Source organism: Epithele typhae (assembly GCF_022376455.1).
Source record: "Epithele typhae strain CBS 203.58 chromosome Unknown BXZ73scaffold_13, whole genome shotgun sequence".
In the NCBI taxonomy this organism is placed as follows: Eukaryota; Fungi; Basidiomycota; class Agaricomycetes; order Polyporales; family Epitheliaceae; genus Epithele; species Epithele typhae.
The window spans coordinates 62,917-79,674 of NW_025954204.1; the positions used below are offsets into that span (position 1 = coordinate 62,917).

Below are 16,758 nucleotides of genomic sequence, written 5' to 3' on the forward strand. Positions count from 1 at the left end.
TGCGGCATCATATAGAAGCCTTGACGGTGATTCAGGCGACACCACGCAGGGCGCCATGCATCTTGAGCGTCATCCAAATATCATAGTACACGAATCAAGGTGGTGGTACAAATCAGATACAGCATAATTCACGTCGACAAGCACGGTCCGGAGCGCCTCGAGAAAACGGGTCATCGCGACGACGAACTGCCGCCGCTCTTCTTCACCCTGTTGAGCAGCATGTCGCAGAGCACTTCCCACAGCATCGGGTCGTACCAGCCCATGACGATGCCGTCGAAGTCGCTCTTGTACCACACCGGGTACGAGTACCGGTCTGTCGCTTTGTCCTGCCAAACGAATCCCACCGTCCCGTGTCAGCCGTTGTCCACGACATGCGCGTAGGACCGCGCGGAGCGAGACACCCACCTCCAGTCGCGGTGGGTACTTGTCGAACCGCGCGACGACCCCAGGCCTCCACGTTCCGATGACGTCTTCGCAGGCGCGGATGATCACTCTGTCGCCCGTCTGCGAGGGCCCGTGCCAGTGAGCTGCGAGCCAGCACGAGGGGAAGCAAAAAAGAAAGAAAGGCAGAACCGCGCGGACGCACCTCGAGCTGCCGCTTGACCATGAACCGCACGTCCTCGCACGGGTTCCAGTCCGTGTTCTCCACCTCCGCCAGCAGCCAGCTCGGGTCGCCGAGCTCCATGCCGCTCTCGTGCCGGGCCGTGCCGCCGCCCATGGTCGTCGCTTTGCGGGTCGGTCGCGCGGGGAGGCGATGGTCGAAAGGCGGAGCGGGAGACGGTGTCGCGCGCGCGCGAGGTTTAACAATGCAGCGGGGCCGCGGAGGGAGTGGGCTGGCGCGCTTCCGTGTGTGCGCAATCGATCGGGCGTGGCGGCGCGCGGGGGCGCGGTCGGTCCCAGGGGAGCTTGGCGCGGGGTCGGTCAGGTTGCCGGGGTGTGTGTGGGGGCGCAGCGGCGAACTTCAACCTAATCTCATAAGAGGGTTTGGTGGCTCGATTTCTTGTCCTCGATGAGCGCGTTGTTGTTGTAGATACGAAGCTTCTTGTGTTGGGGCCACAAGAACGGTAGTGGGGGGTGACGGTATCAAAGATCCAGAAATGGAAGGAGGCGCCACGGCCAGAACGCGCCGACCGCACAAGATCGTAGTAGGGGGGACCAGATGCGTACTCGCCTTGAGATGGAAACACCATCGTCGAAGCGGATGAGGAATAATGGCCGTCGTGGAGACAGTGCGTTGAGAAGCGATGTCCCTTGTATGGGCGCCAAACGCCCACACAACGCTCGGGAGTCCTCGCCCTCAGACCCGAATCGAAGATGGATGATAAAGGACACGGCGGGAGTTAACTTGAAAGAAGTCTGTGTTTTCGTGATGCGAGCGTCCACCGTTCAGCTTGATGATGGGCGCGATGATTCATTAAATCTATCGCCGTGAGAGGCGCAGAGAGTCTGTTCGGACACAACAGCAAAGTGTATGCATAGCCGGGATCCTGTGATCATAAGTGAATATTGAAAATGCGATGCCGATGGGCATCGACTGACCTGAATAACGCGCCGGTGCATGTGTGGGCGCGACCGACGACCGGTACGTTAGAGAATAGTTGTGACACCGTGGGCATCGATGTCTTGCGGGCTGGAGTGCGGTGGCCAGGCGTGCGACTGCGAAGCGACTTTTCGAACCGAGCTCTTGGCTCGCGCGCCGTTGTGTCATGAAAACGATGAAGAAGGCGGTCTCACCGTCCTATGCCTGGAAGCTTCGCCACGTGCATTTTGACGGACTGTAGAAGCCCCAGAAGATCAATCTTGACCACAACTGAACCTTGGCCACGGAAGCGGCAGGTGGAGAGCGACGGAAGAGTGTGACCCTGCCAGACATCAACATAAAGTGACCAACAAGACACACCTTGTGCGCGCTGGACAGATACGACAGCTTCTGACAGAAGCCCATGAACAACAATCCAGAATCCGGAGCTTCTCCAACCGCAGTGTCTGGCAGAGTAGGTGTATAAGCTGGGTGTGATGGCAGTTCAAGTTCAAAACGCGCGGGGTGAAGTCTTCCCTGACCCGCCGAGACAATCCAAATTCGGATATTTTGGCGACCAGACGAACGGACTGCACATACGGCACGAATGTGACGAAAGGAAAGAAACCGTACGGCTCACACGCAGCTCGGATCTGGCCCAGTGGATGTTCATGCTCATGTTATGAAGACAACAGTATGATACATGCATGTACGCATAAGCGCGACAAACCCACGCGGCCTGCTCATTTTGGGATATAGGTACGACCTACAAACAACGCATGAAAGCGTACATCACATCTAGTAGACGTAGCCGAGGAGCTTGCCACCGATGTTCTTACGACGCGCCTCTTCGTGGTCGAGAATGCCGGACGAAGTGGTCTGGTGGTACGTTAGCAGCTAGCACGCGCACAGGAAAAGAAGGGACATACAAGGATGATGATGCCGAACCCACGAGCAGGGAGAAGGAGGGCAACCCAGTTCTCGATCTGGTTAACCTGCACGTTGTATCGTGGCGAGATGACACCAGTCTTGTTGAGGCGACCGTTGAGCTGCACAACGATCTTGCCAGAGCGGTGGTCATCGACGATCTCGAACTCGCCGATGTAACCTACGAAACGCAAGTCGTCAGCATTACATTCCGCAACTCCTGCATAGGGATGGCAAGGGCAAAGCCAGATAAATATAGATGTGCCCCCTGCTGTGAACACATGTCCGTAAGAGTAAGGCTTTGTGCTAGATTGGTTATGAGGGGGAGTTGATTTTCCGGAGCCTTAAAACGAGGGGCGGGTGGGAGCAGTACCTCGTCGATCGTAGTTATAACTCCGGGCAAGTGGGGATAAATGCAAAGACGAAGAACGGAGTGGGCGTCTACTAAAGAAACACATACCATGACGCTGCATTACACTGAGGAACTTCACGATGACCTTCGATGAAGGGCGGATGAGGACCTGACGCTTGCCGCGGCGTTCGGCGTTGACAATGTTGTTCTACAATCGTCTTAGAGAGCCCCCACGAACGATAAATCACTGTACTCACGAGGCAGTCGTTAAGAACGGAGACGCGGACCATGATGGGCAAGCAAGGAGGCCGAAGGAGTGGCTGGATGATACAAGAGAGTAAGCGACTTGAATACGCTCGTCTGAGTGTCATGTCATGGAGGACATGAGTCAAGACGAGCTACAACCGAGCGATCCGTAGAAAGAGTGCATCTTCTAGAGGTCGCTGTGCCCGTCGGCGGCGGCGGCGGCGGCCAGAGAGCAGCATTCACCTTGGACGGGGGTCTTGAGGGCGGCGGGGCGAGGAGGCTTCGGCGGCCAGCGCTTAGGGGTCGTCACATTTCCTGCGACGCGCCAGTGGCTGAGTGCTGTACAGTTCTCGGCCAGCCACCCGGCGTTTCCCGCCCCAGGCCCGCGCAGAGTATCCGCTCAGCTCACCGTCGCCTTCATCAAGCTCAAGCCCCCCGACAATCCTCAAGCTCCACCATGGTGAGCCCAACTGCACTTTATCGCCGGTTGGGAATATGCTGAAAGCGCTGTGCACAGGGTCGCGTACGCACCAAGACCACCAAAAGGGCCTCCCGTGTCCTCATCGAGAAGTAGTGAGTGTCTGTCCGATGCGAAGTGTGGATATGCGGGTGCTGGGTTGAGGAGCGCGACGGTGGATATGGATATTGATGTGCGTCTGGCAGCTATCCCCGCCTCACTCTCGACTTCCACACCAACAAGCGCATCATCGATGAAGTCGTGCGTATCCTCCACAGATATCCATATATCCAGCGCCTTACTTAGATGTCCCCTAGGCTGTTGTCCCCTCGAAGCGTCTGCGCAACAAGATTGCCGGCTTCACCACCCACTTGATGAAGCGTATTCAGCGTGGCCCTGTCCGCGGTATCTCATTCAAGCTCCAGGAGGAGGAGCGCGAGCGCAAGGATAACTACGTCCCCGAGGTCTCGGCCCTCGACATCACCGTCAACCCTCTGGAGATCGACCCCGACACCAAGGTGAGTTCGCTACTATTATTGCTTTTCGTGTTCTCTGGGCCAATCCTCTCGGTCTGCAACAGGAACTCCTCCACTCCCTCAACTTCGACTCCATCCCCCACACCATCGTTACGCCCACCCTCCCCCAGGCCGACCGGGGACCCAGGAGGGACCGCCGCAACGTTCCGGGTGCCGGCCGCTCGTAAGCGTCTGCACCATGGGATCCGGGCTCGGGGTTGGGCTCGGGCGTGGGTTCTTATGCGTTATGACTATGCCGCATACTGCTACCGCGATGATGTCGGTCGGGGCGCTCGAAGCGCGACCTCCCGTCGGGCTGCTGGTCGTTACTGTCCTGCTCTCTCGTATGTACTTGCATTCCATCTACGGTGACTGGGCGGGAAGTCACCTTGTAAAATCGAGCCATGCAACACCTCCACCGTTGTGTGCGTACGCGTTCAGATCATGCGTGTAGCAAGATTGCATGTAGGTAACACATCCTAGCCCGCGAAATTTATACAGCTAAACGAAAGAATACTCGAAGTACAGCGTGTTGTACAAATGGAAAGATGAATGCATTCTGGTTGGCGCCGATTCGCATCACTTGTCACCGACCATCTCGCTGAATACACTCGTCCTTTGCAGCACCTGCTCACGCATATGCGATGTGCTTTTTGCGTCTGTCGACCCTTCACGCTTATTCCCTGGCCTCATGGCTGCTCGTGCCGCGAGCGGCACAATGGTCAGAATTGATCAATGATATCGGAACCAGGACGCTCGAACGCTACTACTAGTAAGTTCACTCACCGTATGTTCTGGCAATGGACAAAGACCTCGGGGGATGGGCCGAACAAAGACAGTATCGTGTCCTTGCTCTGTTCATCCGTGTCGATGAACTGTAAGGGAAGGAATGCTCGATTTCAATGATTCCCGAAACGTGTCGCGGCAGGACACAACGAGATGGAGCACGTCTTACCCTTAGCTGTTTTGGACGTGGTACTGCATCCGTCTCCGGGAGAGCTGTGGGCGTCGCTGCTCGGGGGGCGACATCACACAGGCTCACGTCCGTGTAGTGGAAGGTTCGAGCCCGGGGAAGCGGGACAGGATGTAGGCGAGGTGGCCGGCCGAGGCGACGCGCACGCGCACGAGGTGGAGGTCTTGCAGTGGCGGACAGGTTACTTCGAGGAGTGGACGTACGACGAGATGGTCGGTGGACGTGCCCCCCGGGTGGACTCGACGCAGAGAGTCGTGAGTTGGGGAGAACCGGGGCGAGGATGGCGGGGAAGGTCGCGACGAGGGGGTGAGAGGGTGTTCGAAGGAGACGGACGGCGCACACGACGCTTCCGAGGTGCTGCGCGCAATTGAGAAAGTTGGAGAGCTTGTACAGTCGTGGGTGTCGCGGATGCAGACGGTGTTAAAGAGGCGGTAGTGGACACGCGCGCGCCATGACTGGCAGACGCAGGAGAGCGACCGCAGATGGGAATATACAGCGAGTAGTGAAGCATTTGGGTCAACGCCGCTTGCCTGCGGGATAGCGTCCACAATATAAGGTCCGAAAAGGCGTCCCAAGTCCAATGAGGTCCATTACTCTCCGTAGCCGCGGAGCAAATGTGGTGACCCGAAATATCATAACGACACTCGAAGGATTCTCCATGCCGCTGTGCGTATCATGTGTCTGGTTCGATTCTGCCTCATGATGTGCAAACCGACTCTAATCTAACCATCGGATTGATATGTTGGAGTTCACCAAGTACTGTACGGAATATGACTTGCGCCTTCCACCCCTCAACTAATTCTCGACTCGTGTGTCCCACTTCTTCCTGGAAACAAAATACATGACAAATACAGGCGGCCAGAACTTAGGACTAGGCACATCCAGATGTTAGAGTTTTCAGCCCTTCAAGCAGCGCACAGAACAACACGACCCAAAACTGCTCCTGCGGCACCTTCAAGGACTCTAAGGGAAATGTGGGGAGTACAAGTTCTTTTTGCTGTGCTCGGAACCGCGCACTGCGGTCCTGTTCCAAATGAATTGGAGGCAGTCGAGCGACTCCAAGCGCGACTCCAGGAACTTCATGATCTGTTGAAAGCTGGTGTCTGTTTTGCACAAATATAATCAGCAAAACGTCATAATCTGAGCAGAAACGGGAGGTGAAAGCATAGCAAAAGTTGGAAACCTGCACAAATACCGTGCGATAATGTGAGCCTCGCGTTCTTTGATATATGGTGGCACAGAAAGTCAAGTCTGCAGATAGATACTCACAGAGATACGCGCACCGAGATAACTCCCACCGCTAGTCGCGGAAACGAGTTATCTACGGATCGGTGGTCACGAATGAGGGGAGCTCACCACCATATTGTCGATTTCCGAATGAACTCCGGAATCAACGAAAAACTCCATTGTGTCGACAGAAGAAGGGAGAGACTCCAGCAGTCTCTTTGCGCTACGCGCGTCCATCTGGCCAATCTGGGTTGTGACCATGTGTATATTAGCTTGTGGAGCAGACGCAAGCATTGTGTGTCAAACCTCACCGACACCTCTGTGAGGCGGGAACAACAGCCCTCCGGAAGTTGAGCCAATACTCGATCGGAGTACCACTCCACGCGTGTGCATTGCAACCTGCGAAGGTCTGGGAACCCGCGGAGGACGTGGACAAAGGCAGCGAACGAGTCGAAGCGGACGTTATTGAGGTGCAAATCCTCGATCGGGAACAAGATGAGTGGAGGCGGATGTGAAAGGTGTTGTATATGGGACTCCTGGGTGAAGGCGACAGCGTAGAGTGGCAGGGTTGTGGTGGGGGAATCTGCAGCGGGCACCGTCGTCGGGCGGGGGGCATTTGGATATGGAGTGACCGCAACTGGGGTAAATTGGGACCGAGGATGGTTGGGAAGAGTGGGAAGATGCGCTGGGAAGGCGGGTCTGTTCCGCGATGTGCACAGTGTGCACATACCGTCGGATGGTGGGGTTGTCTCGTAAACCTCCGCGAGTTTGCGCATGGTGCTGACGTCACGGATGTGCACTGTACGGAAGAGCCACTTGTGAGAGCGAAATCGCCAAGCTCTGCCAACAAGCGCGTAGGAATTGAAGTGACGAATATTTTCTTCTTTGAAAGAATCGTCATGATGGAGTGGAAAGCTGGCATCGATGATGAGGTCGAATAACTCGAGTGGGAAAGTAGGTGACAAAGGGTATTTGCGGTGTTGGTGCACATGGAAGAGGACGCACATCCCTTGCGGCCATTGGGGCAAACATCGGTAGTGCAGCTACGGCGCATTTATATGCTAGTGACGTCTGGAAATACACTCCACAGTGTACGTATCATAATCGAGAATCGGGGTAAATACTAACCATGTGGGTTCCCAGAGACACATTGAAGTGATGGCATCCTTCAATTTTGCGGCTATGTTTCCCACCGCTCGAGTTGCGTGAACGGATATCTAGTGTCATGTGGATTGGATATCTGCAGGGACGGCACGGATGACTGCAGCTATCCGGATGCGGCAAATTGACGAGTCCCCTCTCGCATGACACGTGACTGCGGGTATCACTGACGTACAAAGGCATCGGGCGTCAGATCTTCAGATCTCTCCTCTTTCCGCTCCCTCCTTCCTACGGGCCCACTACACCCACTGCTTTCTCGATCATAAAATGGCCATGGAAATTGAATGGATTGCGACCGCTTTTTCGGCGTTCATTCCGCATACTCACAAGAGGCCTTTACAGTTCACTTCGAATGTTCGAGTACCCGTGGGTATGGACCGCAGTCTTCAAGCGATACCGCACATATCGACACCGAAGTCAGAAGGCTCGCGCTGATACGAACTCCCAGTTGACAGTGAAGAAATACGTAGGCATCAATTGCCTGAGGCATCCGTCGAAGGGCATTGGCACGGAGATCATTAATAGCCCACGCACGTTCTTCAGTCAAATGTTTCATCCGTGCGTGATTGCCTGGGTTTGTCCTCTTATAAATCCTTCCTGAACAGCTGCTGTGCATAGACGAAGGATACAGCGGAGTGGACTATGCTTCCTGGTTAGTTGGATCTTCTGTCACAGCGTGGTATCACTGTACTAATTATGCGCATACCCGGATCGCTAATGTACTAATGGATGGCCGCCTTCTTCTATACAATGCAATCTTCCTCACCGGGTTTCCCCGTTACGTGAGGTCGTCAAGCCTCCGGGAGCCGACCCATCGGCAGAGTTTCCTCGGCTGCAGCATGCAGCGCTCGTCCATATAAACTGCCTCGTGCCAGGGATACACTTCCCTTGCTCTGCCGCTTTGACGACTCGCCTTCCGGCTCCCCTCGCCGGCACGAAAATATGTTCTCTGCCTCTCGTCTTCTCGCCGCTCTTTGTGCGGCGTCTGCTCTTCTCCTTACCGAGGCGCAGTCTGGGGCGTCCATAATCGCCGGTTCTCCTGTGAGCGCCGTATGGCCACCCGCAAACGCGACCGATACTGCTCTCGACATCTTCTTCCCCGACGCGTCTGAGATCGGCCACCCTGGTGCTACCCCCAGTACGTCCCCTTTGACGCGTCATGCCGCGTCTCTGACAAATCCGTCTCCTCATAATGCAGCTGGAGACGAGGCGTTCGCCGTGCAGACCGCACCGAGCGCTCCCCTCAAGGAGGACATTCTCCCGCTGATCGCACCGGGCGGAGCCCAAGTAGTTATCAGCGACAACGCAACGACACCGTTCGATGTTGCGCGCAGCTGGGGTAACCTCAGCCCGTACTGGTCCCTCGGTGGAGCCTGGGGCCTTCCGAACACATCCGAGATCATCCCCGCCGGCTGCGAGCTCACCCAGGCCCACCTCCTCCACCGCCATGGCGCACGTTACCCGACGTCGGGAGGTCCCCCTGCCGTTTTTGCATCCAAGATCCAGGCTGCGGCGAACTCAACCGGGTTCAACGCGACCGGTCCACTCGCGTTCCTCAACACTTGGACGTATGAGCTGGGGGCGGAGGTCCTGACGCCGTTCGGGCGCCAGCAGATGTGAGTGTGCTCTCGTAATGTCTGCACGTTCGTTGCACACGACTGATCTCGTTCGCCATAGTACGACTTGGGCGTCGCGTTCCGTGTCAAGTACGGCAACCTTCTCAAGGGCTTTACGGATCTCCCTGTCTTCCGTACTACCTCCGAGCGTACGTACTGAGCCGCAGTTCTCGAGGACACGTGCTCCATATACTAACTTGCTGTCTATGATAGAACGCATGGTCGACTCCGCGTAAGGCGCACCTTCCGTCCGGTCTCCACCCGGGCCCTCCCACGCTGACATTCATGTTTGCCAAACATAGTCTCAACTTCGCGGCGGGCTTCTTCGGTGTCCCGACCTACCAGACGGCCTACCACCAGTCGATCATGATTGAGGACACAGGGTTCTTCAGCTCGCTCGCACCATGGAACTCGTGCCCGAACGCGAACAACGCGATCTCTTCACTCGGCTCGCTCGCGTCCGCAAACTGGACGGCGGTGTACCTGAACGACACCGTGGCGCGTCTGCAGCCGTTCATCGAGGGTGTTACGCTCGACACAGCGACGGTGATGCAGATGCAGATGACGTGCGCGTACGAGACCGTCGCGCTCGGTTCTCTGTGTTCTGCGACCTGTTCACCGAGGAGGAGTGGAAGGGCTTCGAGTACGCCTACGGTCGGTCCCCTTGATCTGATGCTTCATGCTCAAACTTACACTGCGTGCACGTCCCGGAAGACCTCAGCCTGTGGTACGGCAACGGCCCGGGGAACCCGGTCACCGCGTCGCTCGGTGCGGCGTGGTCGGCGGAGCTCCTCGCGCGCCTCACCCAGACCCCGCCCACGAACTTCACGGCGACGGCGATGAACGGCACGCTCGACGGGAGCAACATCACCTTCCCGCTCACGCAGCCTCTCTACGTCGACGCGACCCACGACACCGTCATCTCCACAATCACCACCGCGCTCAACCTGACCACGATGGCCGCCGCGGGCCCGCTCCCAGTGGACCGCGTTCAGCCGAACCAGACGTACTTCGGCAACCAGGTGGTGCCGTTCGGGTCGAACCTGATCGCGCAGGTCATGAGCTGCCCGACGATCGCGTCCAACTCCACCACCGCTTCGTCGTCTTCGTCGTACGCGCCGGCGGCCGCGGACTCGACGACGCAGTACATCCGCTTCCTTCTCAACGACGGCGTCGTCCCTCTGACCGGCCTCGCCCACTGCGAGACGCCGAACTCTGACGGGCTGTGCGCGCTCACCAACTTCGTGCAGGGCTTGGCGGAGCGCCTGGCGGAGATCGACTTCGAGTTCGACTGCTTCGCGAACTACTCCGCGCCCGTCCCGGATCTGATCGTCGACGGGCGGATGAAGAAGTAGATTGTGGACTTGTGGCTACAATCACTTATGATTCAGCATAACTGTCACGCGGAGGATGTAATGCTTGTGTCGACAACTGGAGTTGGTGCCCCGATGCTGGGGAGGTGCAGTATGCGTCTCGATTACTCCATGGCTCCTGTGGTGGGACACGACCAACTCGCGCATACGGTAGTCTCCCCTAGGCACATCACCTTCTACGCATAGTACGATGAAGATCTTGAAAGGACTTCAAGTCCATGTAACTAGCAGTGGAAGCCAGAGTGATGGTGCCTGATCAAGCTGACTCAGCGCGACTTGTGCCACACGACACGACACGTACGCACGCCAGCTGAATCCTACCCAACCGTCGCGATCGCTTCGAGTTGGGCCTCTCTAATCCGAAGGCGGGATCGATGAGGGGTTCCAGGGGTCGGGCACGGGCACCCCGACCTGCCCCTGGCCCCTTTTCGACGGTCCCTCGAAACCACTGTACGGGTCGCAACGCCGTCTGGCAGATTATACATACATACTAGAGCGGCAAAATTATGACCAACGCACTTCCAACTTCAAAACCTTCACCATGGCCTCACACAGCATGACCCATCCTCCGAAGCACACGCTCCTGGCACGGGACATCCTCATCCTTTCCACGATTCTCCAGAACGCCCGTCCTGGGCCCGATCACATCACAGTAAAACAACGACGCGGCGATAAGCACCTCCTACAAGTCCTGAATGTCATCGCCTTCATCCTAGCCACCATAGATCACAAAAAGGCAAACTTCGTTGCAGTCACGGGTCATCTGGACATCCACGGAATCACCGCATTCGTAATGTCATGCCACGGATCGCCTACAGGACCCCCTGTGCGAGTTGCGGCATCGGCTCAGAGAGGCGCTGAGCTATTGTCCGAGAGCTCTGCTACCTTGCTCCAACGGTGCGTTGAAAACGGCCTTTGACGCATCGGTCAAATTATGGCAATTGACGAAATTTTCAGACGGTTTTCCGACTTCGACTCCTATGTGGCAGATGTCACCTCTGTCATCCAGCACTTCTGTTCCCTACCGCCAGAGGAGAGCTTGAGACAGCACCTCCTCTTCAGGTTCATCGTCAGTCGCTGCTACAACAAAATGTACACCCGGATCGAGAACGGCGACACGATCTGGGGAGGTCGAGACTCGGGCTCCTGGGATACGCATCCTGCAATCTCATCTACGAACATCTCAGTTCGGCGCCACAGGCATGCGAACCGATCACCGAACAGCACTTCAAGCTTGATCTGAGGCCACCTGAGGCTGAGACTCTGCTCGAGAACTGGGGTCTCTCGGTGTCTAGTCCCTCTACAGCTTCTAGCAACAACGTCGGCAAGTACATGGTCTCGAGCGGCAACGCAGCGCAGTGGGCGATGGTACTTCGAGACCTCGTGCACTCCTTGAGGACCACGCTCCGCGGAATGGTTTTTGACGGACAGGACTCGTACGAAGTCGTCGTGTACCAGCAGCTATGGGGGTATATGTTCCTCTTGAAGGTTCTCCTGTCAAGCGGCATTGTTGCCCACCTCATCACCAACGCTTTGAACAATAAGTTTTCGGGGATGCGCAGAAGGAGCGCCAAGCGTTTCTACATCAGCAGTGAGTCTTGGTTCATATGTCGCAGTACTGGAACGATTTTAACCCCCGCAAAGGGAATGTATCCACACACGAGGAGCGCGCGGCGGCTGACGCGGCTAAACGTGGGCACGGGGATCAGTCGGGCAGCCATGGTGCGTGGCATAAGCACTGCTGGAACGGCGTGGTGCTCACGAGCCTTGTGCAGCGGATGTTACTGGCTTCGGACAACCCAAAGTCTCAGGGATGGCAGGCGACGATGGCGATGAAGGTGTGTAACATCTGCTTTATCTTACTAACGCCATACTTATCCTACTTGAATCAGATCTTGCCTCAGACACGTGTACCGAGCACAGGGAATCGCAGGCAAGGCTCCATGTGGTTCAATACCTGAAGACACTTGTGTCCGCTCTCGACATCGTGGCCATTTTGCGACATCTTCGCAAGAGCTTACAGACAGACCCCGGTTCCTCGGTCTGGCTGAAGGTGTACCGAGTCCAGGCCGTCTCCGCTGAGCTTGCGAAGACGCCATCATCTGATCTTTTAGAAGAGGTCCAAAAGATGGTGCGGGGGTGCGACATTACCCCATTGCCGGACACGTATCTCCGCCAATTGACCAACGGTGCCGATGGGATGAACATCGATGTTGACGTACATCCCGAGGCGGCGCTCATGGGTCTCGCCTGGTCTATGCGCACGGGTGCCGCCGAATTCGGCGAGGTTGAGGAAGACTGCGAGCACATGCTCAAGGTGCGTTCTAGTCAAGCTGGCACGAACTCAAGGGCACTAATGCGGTGACTTCCCCTAGAGTGAGGCGATACCGATCGGAGTCTACAGAAAGCACTGCTATTGTTGTGAGCTTCTTGCAATGAGCTCGCTGCGCAAAAAGGGGTTATCTCTCCAAGCAAGTTCGCTCTCCAAGGCACCCATGGAACGATCTTCCCCTGGCTCCCACCCGCAGGTCTGCCGGAGGATGTTCTTCAGGTCATCAAGACTCGGCTTATGCGGGTGCTTGAGCGAGCCATCTACTCCTATCTCGACGCCCGAATACCACAACCGGAGATCTTTTTTCAACTGTAACTCCCAGAATGACTAGTCGTTTCATATACTGTATAGTTATCATTTGCTGTGCCGTTACACGCTTTGAGTACTAACGTACCGTGACTTTCTTAGTGCAACTCCGGGAAACCCCAAATACGCGGCCTTAGTTTGATCCGATCTTTCTTCGCAACATCGAATGTACGGGAGACAGAAGATAGATTTTTTCGCTGTACATGGCGAAAAACAAGAACAGTAACCCGAGTCCCTTTGGAGTCGTCGACACACCGCAGGTTCGACTTGGACACCCTCACCGTCTATTGCTGTATAAACTGTGTCGAGTGCAGGTTAGAGGGGTGTACAATCGGTGAAAGGAAGCCGAGACGTACCATCGCGGCCTCGCTCTCTGCAATCTGCGACTTTCCGCCTGCTTTCGACGCCTCGGAGCTCGTAATGAAGCTGAGCGGACGACCAACACCACGCACAGCGTCCCAGAAGTCCTTAGCACCTCGCTTCCCAGACATACATATATCCCGGAGGTCCTGGATGAACCTTCGGGGTAATGTCAATGGCCAGTCAAAAGGATACGCTAAGACACTCACTCGTTCCACGCATCGATCTCGTCCTCCTGCAAGGACACGTCAGCGGCCACGGTGTGGTCAGCGAGTATAGCGTACTCACCTCAAGAGCCACCTTGCGCAGCTCGTCCATGCACTCCAGCATCTCCGCTGTCCGCCGCGACACAAAGGGCTTTGTGACGACGGTCTTGATCACCACGCCGAGGTCCTCGACCGCCTTCGACACGACGTCCCCGCGCGCGACGTTCTTCTTGAAGTCCCGGAGCGGGTACGACTCGCCAACGATCCGCCCGGGCGCGCGCTTCGGGTCGATGTACACGGAGCCCTCCTCCCCCTCCCGGCTGTCGTCCGGGCACAGCGAACGGGTCGGCGTGGGCAGTGGCGGCTTCGACGCGGGCTTGGACGGGCGCGTGGGCGCGGCGCCTAGGAGGAGTTCCTCGTCCTCGGGCTCTTCTTCCGTCTCACTCCCGCTGTCCGCTGAGACCGGTTTCGCCTTCGCCTTGGTTTTCTCCTTCGCCTTCGACTGGGGGCTGACGGTTTGCGGGCGGCGCTGTGTGGCGGAGGGACCGGGTTTGGCGTCGAGGAGCAGCATCTCGTCGTCTTCGTCTTCAACGCGCTTGTGCTCGTCCTTGCGGACGCGAGCTTTCTTGGGCACTACGAGGTATTTCTCGATGTTCAGAAGGGAGTCTAGATGAAATGGAGAGATACGCGTACCTTCACGCACGTTGAACGCCTTCTTGACGTCCTCGATCGCCCGGCGCGCACGCTTGAGCACCCGCCGCGGAGGCTCAAAGTATTTGAGGAGTTCGGGGTGAGGCGGAGGGAGTGGGTGTGTATTGAGGTCTGGCACAACCGCTCCATGGAATAGCGCCTGCTTCGTGCGGTGGATTGCGGGGTTGTAGGACAGGCGGGTGTCAAACCAGGGCTCACGCTCACTGCAAGGGGTGCGTCAACACGCTAAATGAACAGATGAGCAAAATAGGGCTTTCACCCTTCCTCGTTCTTCTCCCCGGCGTCGCTGAGGTCCATAGCATCAACAAAGGCTTCCATGGCGTCCATCTGCTCCTCAGTGGGAAGGTAGGGGTGCTCCTTGACCACCTCGCCTTTCTTGTTGACGAGGGTCTCTAGCGAGGCGAAAGAGTAGTTGCGGACGTCGTCCGCGAACGGCATCTGGAGCACATTCTTAGCTGACAGCCTCTCGCTTAGGAAGAAGAGTACCCACTTGCACCCACATCAGCGCATCTGCATCTTGAAAAGGGCACGGATACAAGACACCCATCTTGGGGTCCATGTTGTCCCTGCTCACCCACCGCGCAATCGCCATCGCACCCTTCTGATACATTCCCTGAACCAGACCTGAGAGCGCGACCTGCTGCATCGGCATCGTTGGGTCGCCCCAAATGTAGGACACCTCGCCCATAGCCATCTCCCTCCGGAAGTTCTTCTGCTGGAAGAACCCACAGATGTCGATCCCTTTCCGCGTCTCGAGGCGGGGGAAACCGCCATCAGGTGCTGGGGCAAACGACGCGCCGTACTTGTACCCGCGCACGAGTTCTTCCTTTGGGATCACGGCCAGGTCCTTCGTCGCCGCGGCGCTCGCCTGCATTCGTGCGTCGTGTTCGTCCTCGTCTTCTGCGCCGACCATTTCGTCCTCGTTCTCTTCGGACTTCACCGCTTCGGGCTTCTCCCCCTTGTCCCTGTCGAGAATGTAGTCGGTACGCATGCGCAGCTGCGCGAACGTCGACATCGGCTCGTCCTCGTCCATTGCGTCCTCGTCTTCCTCCTTCATCGGTTTCCGGCGTGCGAAGCGCTTCCAACTTTTGGGGCGGGCGAGCGCGGTCGCCTTCGATGTCTTGATTTGAATCTCGATCGCCTCTTCGTCGCGCGCTTCTGTGTCCCCTATCCTCAGGACGGTACTCAGCATGGCCGACTTGACCTGCTTGACGTCGGGCCGGGAGATCTCACTGAGGGCGTAGTCGCAGTTGCCGACAACACCTTGTTGGAGAGCCTCCGTGAACTCCTTGTAGAAAGACTCGTTCTCTTTCTGCGTGATGGTGTCAGTAACAGACCGCGGGGCGTTAGCAGGATGTTCACCTTGATGTTGCTCTTGTCCTCCTCATGGAAAGGCAGATCATCGTCATCAAAATCGATACCGCTGGGGATGATATTAGCGGGACAAATTAGTGCACACTGCGCACACGTACACCACGGTGAGACCGGTGCTGAGCCCATTCATCTTCTCGACAGTTGCTTGCCAGTCCTCGACTTCCATCGGACTTTCGCCGTCTGTCAACAGCACGATTTTACGTGTCCATGTTCGCTTCTTCTCGAGGACCCTGTCTTGCACCTCTATTCCGACGATGAGGGCATCAATGGCTGAAAACAAACGTTAGCGACGCTATGATTGGTGTTAGAGCAAGAGTTACTTACGATCCCCGACCACGCTCGAGGCTTCGAGAGCGGCGAGCTTTGAAAGCGTGCTGTGGTTCGGCTGCTGAACGGGGATGAGTTCAGTGACGTGCTCATAGCCGCCGTGCTCCGCGTTGATGATATTGTTCGTCCCTGGGAGCACTGTGAGTGAAGTTCAAGATGCGGGCAAATCAACAGACCTTCAGTGCCGAATAGAATCACTCCACACTGGTCAGTCTTCCTTCCATTGAAAATCTACCAGAGGTACAAGTCAGCTCTATGGAGCAATCGAGAACCGGCTCGAAGCGACTCCGCCACCCCTGCTACAGGTGGGATGGTGGACGGTGGCGGCAGGCTTTGTTGGGAGGTGGACAGTCCGACCTACCATTTCCTGTATCTTGAGCATGACATACTGCAGAGACCACATGAGGTTGGTCATCTCGATGATCACAGGTCCCTGTGGACCGGGGACCTCCACGCGGCGAATCTTGTCCATGGACGACGATACGTCCACGAGGAACATGGTGACAGTGTACTGTGTGCACATCAAGAACAGCTTTCGTACATTCAATTAAGGAAACGTACCCCGGCGCGCTCAGCAGGCATAGTGGAGGAGGTGGTGGTGGCGGAGAGAGCGGCTGGATGAGTCGCCGGGAGCGCGACGCGTCTGGCCACGTGATGCTGTTGTGAGGCGGGGTGCGAAAATGCTTTGTCAGCAACGGGGGCCTCGAGTCGCAACTTGTCGCGGGCGTCGCCCGCTCTGCTGGACGATTCCTCACGAGATCTGCGCGGGTCGCGTC

General features: G+C 56.8%; 6 protein-coding genes across 6 annotated transcripts; 3 read left to right on the top strand and 3 right to left on the bottom strand.

Annotated features, from left to right (window-relative positions):
* Window positions 1-2,317: 2,317 nt before the first annotated feature.
* On the bottom strand, window positions 2,318-3,088 carry BXZ73DRAFT_99646 (ribosomal protein S8; the record flags this gene model as incomplete). Its single annotated transcript, XM_048028073.1, has 4 exons — window positions 2,318-2,398; window positions 2,449-2,627; window positions 2,907-3,006; window positions 3,056-3,088. The coding sequence occupies 4 exons, from the start codon at window positions 3,086-3,088 to the stop codon at window positions 2,318-2,320; spliced, it is 393 nt and encodes a 130-aa protein (XP_047879564.1).
* A 413-nt stretch (window positions 3,089-3,501) lies between these two features.
* BXZ73DRAFT_76134 (ribosomal protein S17e) lies at window positions 3,502-4,204 on the top strand (the record flags this gene model as incomplete). Its single annotated transcript, XM_048022362.1, has 5 exons — window positions 3,502-3,504; window positions 3,562-3,617; window positions 3,708-3,762; window positions 3,819-4,019; window positions 4,082-4,204. The coding sequence occupies 5 exons, from the start codon at window positions 3,502-3,504 to the stop codon at window positions 4,202-4,204; spliced, it is 438 nt and encodes a 145-aa protein (XP_047879565.1).
* A 1,748-nt stretch (window positions 4,205-5,952) lies between these two features.
* Window positions 5,953-6,992, bottom strand: BXZ73DRAFT_76135 (uncharacterized protein; the record flags this gene model as incomplete). The annotated part of the gene is made up of 5 exons (XM_048022363.1): window positions 5,953-6,092; window positions 6,259-6,289; window positions 6,346-6,462; window positions 6,528-6,799; window positions 6,947-6,992. The coding sequence occupies 5 exons, from the start codon at window positions 6,990-6,992 to the stop codon at window positions 5,953-5,955; spliced, it is 606 nt and encodes a 201-aa protein (XP_047879566.1).
* A 1,327-nt stretch (window positions 6,993-8,319) lies between these two features.
* Window positions 8,320-10,348, top strand: BXZ73DRAFT_89072 (phosphoglycerate mutase-like protein; the record flags this gene model as incomplete). Its single annotated transcript, XM_048025158.1, has 6 exons — window positions 8,320-8,515; window positions 8,576-8,964; window positions 9,055-9,146; window positions 9,296-9,575; window positions 9,617-9,647; window positions 9,708-10,348. 6 exons carry the CDS (start codon window positions 8,320-8,322, stop codon window positions 10,346-10,348), a joined length of 1,629 nt encoding a protein of 542 aa, XP_047879567.1.
* Window positions 10,349-10,907: 559 nt separating this feature from the next.
* BXZ73DRAFT_99649 (uncharacterized protein) lies at window positions 10,908-13,013 on the top strand (the record flags this gene model as incomplete). The annotated part of the gene is made up of 8 exons (XM_048028074.1): window positions 10,908-11,263; window positions 11,324-11,435; window positions 11,567-11,957; window positions 12,011-12,088; window positions 12,142-12,204; window positions 12,259-12,683; window positions 12,742-12,841; window positions 12,895-13,013. 8 exons carry the CDS (start codon window positions 10,908-10,910, stop codon window positions 13,011-13,013), a joined length of 1,644 nt encoding a protein of 547 aa, XP_047879568.1.
* Window positions 13,014-13,288: 275 nt separating this feature from the next.
* Window positions 13,289-16,481, bottom strand: BXZ73DRAFT_44058 (SPOC domain-like protein; the record flags this gene model as incomplete). The annotated part of the gene is made up of 13 exons (XM_048019266.1): window positions 13,289-13,523; window positions 13,574-13,599; window positions 13,653-13,890; window positions 13,954-14,203; window positions 14,264-14,484; window positions 14,541-14,736; window positions 14,768-15,128; window positions 15,192-15,593; window positions 15,644-15,704; window positions 15,754-15,925; window positions 15,980-16,111; window positions 16,159-16,213; window positions 16,302-16,481. 13 exons carry the CDS (start codon window positions 16,479-16,481, stop codon window positions 13,289-13,291), a joined length of 2,529 nt encoding a protein of 842 aa, XP_047879569.1.
* Between the last annotated feature and the right edge of the window lie 277 nt (window positions 16,482-16,758).